Source organism: Oratosquilla oratoria, chromosome 6 (assembly GCF_046742065.1).
Source record: "Oratosquilla oratoria isolate Oo_2021 chromosome 6, ASM4674206v1, whole genome shotgun sequence".
In the NCBI taxonomy this organism is placed as follows: Eukaryota; Metazoa; Arthropoda; class Malacostraca; order Stomatopoda; family Squillidae; genus Oratosquilla; species Oratosquilla oratoria.
The window spans coordinates 19,778,848-19,786,347 of record NC_134782.1 but is presented as its reverse complement, the minus strand read 5'-3'; the positions used below and the strand labels follow the sequence as shown (position 1 = coordinate 19,786,347).

Genomic DNA, 7,500 nt, shown 5'->3' with positions numbered 1-7,500 from the left:
CACACACACACACACACACACACACACACACACACACACACACACACAGACACACACATACACACACACACACGCACACACCGTGCAGGGATGCATGTATGCATAAAAGTTTACATACACATGCACGGGACGAACAGCGCGCAAGCATGCAAACGTTTATATATGATGACAGTAATAAACGGTTTCTGTGAAATGTGCCTGAGACCCACTTGGTGACTTCTTCAGGAACTTGCCCGGGAACTCGTCGCGGGACGTCCGTCCGATGTTCAACTACGTCAAGCCGGCGCCAAAACGCTTTATCATCGTCGTCGAGGACACAACCGTCATGAACGCTCAGGTAATAATCCAATTTATACATATAAACATACAAATTCATATTCATGTGGTTATCTATATGTCTAACTACATTATATCTAGTTATCTATCTATTTATCTATGTCTATTTATCTATGTACCTTTATTTATCTATGTCTCTATTTATCTATATATCTATTGTTTATATGTCTGTTTCTATACCTTCCTATCTCTCTCATTCTCTATCTCTCTCATTCTCTCTCTCTCTCTCACCTTTTCTCTTTTTTCTCGCTGTCCTTCCACTATGTCTCTTTTCATTCTAATACTCCACAATGCTCTCTCTCCTCCTGGTTAGATGCAATACGCTGATGAACTGCACCATCTTATTTCGGTAAAACACCTCACAATAGGCAACTGCTTCTCAGAGAAGGCTGACGGTTGAAAAGAAGTGTGTGTATACATACATATATATATATATATATATATATATATATATATATATATATATATATATATATATATTCATCTTTTCAACCACATTAATTTTCACTTTAATCCCATGCCATCACGGTCGAGACTGACAAGAAACTCGATGGAAGCATATACGGAAATTGATACGTGGTCAAGCAAAGGATTCGAACCCAGCTTAGGCGTAACTAGTGAACAGTGAACAATGACGAGTGACCATTGCGCTATCAAGAGGGATACAAGTTGAACATAGTTTCTTGTATATGTATATATATATATATATATATATATATATATATATATATATATATAAATATATATATATAATGTATATATATATGTGTGTGTGTGTGTGTGTGTGTTTGTGTGTATGTATTATATACTTTTCTTTACTCATACAACCTGTCTAGATCTTCAAGGGATAACTTCTAATAATAGTTATCTCTTACTCACTCTTGTATCATCAGCAATCGCTGGAACAATTATTTGCTCCATCTGACATGTTAATATACTATATATCGAGGAGAATATTAATGCCAGCAGTGAGGTGTGTGTGTGTGACTCGACAACTTGCTTCCCGTAAGTCGGACATCTCATCCTCCAAAACCACAACCACGAAAATGTCTTTCAGAAAGCAATTCATTCATTTTAGCAGACTCTCTTTAAGTCTTCCTAGATATTCCAATTTCCATATTAATCTTGTATCAGGTACCTTGTCAGACTCTTTCTTCCGCTTCATGCATACAACAGTGTCTCTCTTGAATCACATGAATCGTTCTTGAGCAAAGAAATCAAGACATTCGACACACACGGGCTTTCTTTTCTGGATTCAGATTGGTTATAGGGCAAGGGCTTCTTCCGCCATACATTTTGTTCTTCTGTCGTTCCTAATCCATCCAACACATTGAGTTATCATGCTGGTGAAAGACTGTGTGTATGTGTGTGTGTGTGTGTGTGTGTGTGTGTGTGTGTGTGTGTGTGTGTGTGTGTGTGTGTGTGTGTGTGTGTGTGTGTGTGTGTGTGTGTGTGTGTGTGTGTGTGTGTGTGTGTGTCTGTGTTTGTGTGCCTGTGTTTGTATGTGTCTGTGTTTGTATGTGTCTGTGTTTGTGTGTGTCTGTGTGTATATGTTTGTGTATATGTTTGTGTGTGTATGTGTGTGTGTGTGTGTGTGTCTACGTGTATATGCACATAACATACATATTTGTATACGTATAAACAGTTTTATGTACTTCTGAATGTATATAACATACTTGTCTATGCGTGTATGTATGCACCTATCTGTATTAGTTATATATTCATGAATGTGTACAACAGCTATATAAATATATGCGCCATGAATATAGGCTTCTATTTATTTTATGTTTTTGTATGTATGTATATGTCTATGTATATATGTATATATATATATGTATATATGTATATATATACATACATATACCAAAGGCTTTTTCCCCCTTACACGGGGGGTAGCCAAAAAGAAAAAGGCATAGAAATCCCTCCATCCCATTTCATTTCCCATATACTCCACTCCCCTCCACCCTCCTCCCTCCCTCCTATCTTGGCACCCCCTGGATGACGGGTCATCCCTGCATCCTGTCACTACCCTGGGTCAGAAGCAGTGTCGTAAGACACAGCACATCCACAGCAAGGCCGCTTCATAAATTCGGCCACCCCCCTCTCCGTCCTCTCATTTAGAAAAAGAGAAGATGGGGAGAAATCCCTTCGGGCTGCGTCAATTTTTTTTCACGTACATACTTCCTCACCCCCCATCCCCCACCCAATCCCCCTCATGCATCACAGCATCATCTATACACTTTTTTCTATTACATAAAGAAAATCGAATCGAATAACACGGTAGCCTTTCCCTCATCAGTTTGAGTAATCCATGGATCATCCACTGATGATGTTGATAAAGAATTGAAAAGTTTTAGCATTTTCACATTGTAAAGTTAATAGTTTAATCAAATTGACCGAAGGATTAAATTAATTGAAAAAATGAGATTCTACGTTTACTCGTATGAGAATCCTAGTATTTTTTATATGGCTGTATATTTTTGATAAAAGATACATCTGCCTAGCAAAAGTAAAATAAAACAAAAATGTATACTGTCTTTAGAGGGAAGATGTTTTCTTATAATAAAATTATTGTAGATTGTCAACAGAAATATTGTTGAAAAGAATGAATTAGTATATGTACGCCAGTTTGGGATTTGAAGATAATCTCCAGTGTACTTTGTCAATATTGATTTGACTTTCTATGTGCATTTTACGAAGGAATTACAATAATTACCTCGCAAGTTAGTAAAATCATAATGAATATTATTCCTATTATCGTATTCACCATTAGTAGTTGAAATTATTACAGCAGTGGAGTGGTGGTAGTAATAGTTGCAGTACTAGTAGTAGTGATGGTGGTGGTGGTGGTAGTAGTAGTAGTAGTAGTAGTAGTAGTAGTAGTAGTAGTAGTAGTAGTAGTAGTAGTAGCAGTAGTGGTGGTGGTAGTAGTAGTAGAGGTGGATTCACATGCACGAGACATGACGAGATGAGGGATCTCAATGCCCAAATACTTCGGGAGGTATGCAAGGACGTGACCATCGAACCAACACTGCTTCAGGCACCGCACTTCCAACACATCAGACGAAGTACGAGTGGACGTCAGCGCAAGAGGTGTCTGGAGACGAGGACAATTGGCCTTCTTTTACAAACGAATTTATATCTATATATATATATATATATATATATATACACACACACATATATATAGTAGTATCAGTAGTAGTAGTAGTAGTGTAGCAGCAGCAGCAGGTGTACCACACATTACTCTATTTTCGGGACCCCTAGAAAATGCAATCAGAGAAGAGCTAATTGCCGCCATCACCAGCGACCGGCTCCCAAACAATCAGGAAAAGAAATTAGTGGGATTGCTACCAAGAATGGGAGGGCTGGGCATCTCAGATCCACTCAACCTTAATAATACTGAACACCAAAACTCTGCGAGAGTTACCTTGTCTCTGACAAATAACGTCAGCATAGTGATGTCAGCATATAGTGTATATCTTGAAGAACAGAGTGGGGGTGGTAGTAGTAGTAGTAGTAGTAGTAGTAGTGGTGGTGTGGCGGTGGTGGTGGTAGTGGTGGTGGTGATGGTAGCAGTAACGCTAGTAGTAGTAATGGTAGTAATAGAGTATTATTTGCAATAATAGTAGTGATATTATTAAGCAATGTTCGTAGTAACCTTAACAGTAGTAGTAGTAGTGGTAGTAGTAATGGTGGTAGTAGTAGTAGCAGTAGTAGCGGTAGTAGAAGCGATAATAGTAGTAGTAACATTGTACTAGTAGTAGTAGTAATAGTGTTAGTCATAGTAAATGGTTGTAGCTGTTGTTATTACTAGTAGTAATAGAAATTGCATTCCTATTAGCATTTTTAACACTTTTTATTAGCTGATTTTACTGATATAGTTCTGTACTGTAATATATCTGATAACCGTTTACTGATGTTCCATGTACTAACAGCAAAGCATACAATTTCATATAAGCTATTATGGTTATCTTTTTTATTAGTATTGTATTCGATACCGACTTTTCTCGTGTGTGTGTGTGTGTGTGTGTGTGTGTGTGTGTGTGTGTGTGTGTGTGTGTGTTTGTGTGTGCATGTGTTAGTGTTTGTGCGTCTGTGTTTGTGTGTGTGTGTCTGTGTGTGTGTGTGTGTGTGTGTGTGTGTGTGTGTGTGTGTGTGTGTGTGTGTGTGTGTGTGTGTGTGTGCGTGTGTGTGTGTACGTATGTATATTGTATATAAGAGTGCCTAAATACAGTGAATTAGATATATATGTTCAGTGTTTCCTTTTTTTAATGTTTGGTTTAAAGATAAACACGCCTGAAGTATTCCAATTTTGGGAAGGTTAGTAAGCCTAGTTACTTGACTTCTGACATCCTATTTTTGTAATACAAGGCCTCCTTTTATATACACACACGCACACACCCACACACACACACACACACACACACACACACACACACACACACACACACACACACATATATATATATATAATATATATATATATATACATATATACGTATATACATTTCTTGTACAATTACGAACATTTGAGACTGAAATCACGATATATCAGAAGAATATTTCTATATATTTCTATACATACATAATTTATTTAATGGAGATAAAGATAATCTTTTGCAAACAAAAAGGGAGGGCACTGAATCGGGGACAATGAATTTTACTTGCATACACCATATACATCGTGGGTTAATTTGAACTGACCGCATAACGTATATATACATGAAATATAAAGGCATCCGATTTGGATTTTTTTCACTCTACAATCCCATTTCGAGTTTGTGCATGGAGGAGACGTAAACTAAAGAACAACGAAGCCCGTAGAGCGTAACATCACCCACGCAAGAGAAATGCCAATTTAATTAAAGGAGATAATATGGAAGGCAGCCGGGACGCATGTATGAGATAGAGAACATATTCGGGAGATATCATACCCAAGAGAAATGTTATGTTCCTGTGTTATGTTGTGCATATAATGATTGTAAACAAGGTGAGGCGTAGACGTAGGATCTATGTATATTAGATATTACGAGAGAACGAAGAGGGAGGGTCACCATGTAAATGAAGCTGTGGGGGTAAACTAGCTCATGCTGCGGAGCCATGCTGCGAACGTGCTGTGTCTTACTGCATTGCTTCCGACTCAGGCAGTAGGCGGGAGACAGGGGTAGCCCATCATCCACAAGGATAGAAAATAAAATTGAAACAAATTGTTGATGGTTGATGCATGCCTGAGCTGGCTAACCTCCTTAAAGGGGTGGATAAATCTTTTGGTATATAGATAGCTACTATGATATGTGATAAGCAACCTAAAGAAGCGATCAGATGCAGATTAAAAAATGACAATAAATGGTCCTGCTATAAGATTAGAAAAATAATGTAGATCGATGCATCTGGTGCCTACCTGGCAGACGAGTTAATGAGTTTGATCTTATATGGCACCTAATTAATTTTCCATATTAAGAACACCAGGAACACCACCATCATCAGTGAATAGATAAGATAATACTTTGTCATTTTTGTTTCACTTAGATAGTATAACTGATTGTGATATACAGATCATAATGGAGAATAAGATGCATACAATATGATATATCATGATATAATATCCGACTTAAGATAATACTCTGTCATTTATGTTTCACTCACACAGTGATATACAGCTCAGAATAGAGAATAAAATGCATACAATATGATATGACATGATATGATGTCCGATATGACGTCAGTAATGCCAGCCAGTTAAGTCTTTCAATGCGGTGACGCCCACTTAACTGAATAAAATCGTCTGAATTCAAGGACCGTCACCGTGTTGAAAGAGTTGAGATTGTTGTCGAGTGTTTCATTCTTGATGGATTAGACCATTTGTGGAAATAATCATACTCAAGTTCTCCTTTCCTTCCACTATGAGGCTCTTGAACAAGTTTATTTCACTTTATTTTTATTCATTTATTTATCTATTCCTTTATTTATTTGTTTTATATGTGTATCTACTTATCTATTAATTTGATTTATTCATGTACTTTTTTATTCATTTATCTATGCCTTTATTTATTTGTTTTATATATTTATGTATCTAATTATCTATTAATTTTATTTATTCACTTTTTATTCATTTATCTATTTATTTATTTATTGCTACCCTCAAAAGATTTCATTCACTTGATTAACTTTCTCCAACCATCTCCACAGACACACTTTATATCCCAAAAGATAACTCACAAAACGTTTTTCTTCTCTTCCCTTCCCAGAAACGTTGGGACTTCCTCCGTAAGGCCGTCCGCAAGTTGCTTGTATACGACGTTCCCGCCGCCAGCGAAGTAGGCGTTGTCCTCTTCGACCAGACCGCCTACACGAAACTCCCCCTCACGCCCACGCCCAGCACCCTTGAGGACCGCCAACGCCTAGCCACCTCCTCACTCCCCAGGAACCCTTCCCAGGTCCCAGAGGGTCACAAGTGTCTTATCTGTGGACTTGACGAGGCTGTCAGGGTAAGCAAGGACTGTTATGGCACGTTGGTAGTACAAGTTTTCGGCCTTATGGTGAGAAGGGGGGTTGTGTTAGTTTGTCTTTGTTTTATTACGGTTTTGAACATTGGAGTGTTTTGTAATTAAGTGATGCTTTATCCTTTTTTTTTCTTACCTTTGGGTAGAATGGTGTGATTTGAAGATTATCTTCTGACTGTGGAATCTTGGTTTAATGTGACCCTAATTAGTCCAAGGATCACAATCGAGCCGATTAGATAATCTTATATATATCAGAAGAAGGACTTTATACTTCGTATTGTGTTAAAGGAGCTTGGTAAAAGAGTCGATGGGATATGTTATTTGCAAATTTACCTGAAGGGCAGCTGTTGATATTTCTAAGTAAAGTTGATTCTTCTTCTAAAAAGTATGAATAAAAAGTAAAGTGGAAAAAATCTACATGGTCAAATATTTTTTCTTTTCCAATTCTCTATTCATTTTTATATAGAATTTTTTATTTCCCTTCTACGTTCATAAAAAAGACTTGTCTCTTTCAAATGTATATATATATATGTGTATATATATATATATATATATATATATATACATATGTGTGCATATATATATAAACATATATAGACTATATATATATATATACACATATATATATATATATATACATATACATACACATACATGT

The 7,500-nt window shown here is 36.9% G+C and overlaps 1 protein-coding gene across 1 annotated transcript in view; it reads left to right on the top strand.

Annotated features, from left to right (window-relative positions):
* Window positions 1-7,500, top strand: part of LOC143026335 (calcium-activated chloride channel regulator 1-like) — a 93,308-nt gene that overhangs the window by 51,898 nt on the left and 33,910 nt on the right. The window contains exons 5-6 of the mRNA XM_076186544.1: window positions 226-337; window positions 6,588-6,827. Coding sequence (XP_076042659.1) covers window positions 226-337; window positions 6,588-6,827 — 352 coding nt within the window. The remainder of the gene's footprint in view (window positions 1-225; window positions 338-6,587; window positions 6,828-7,500) is intronic.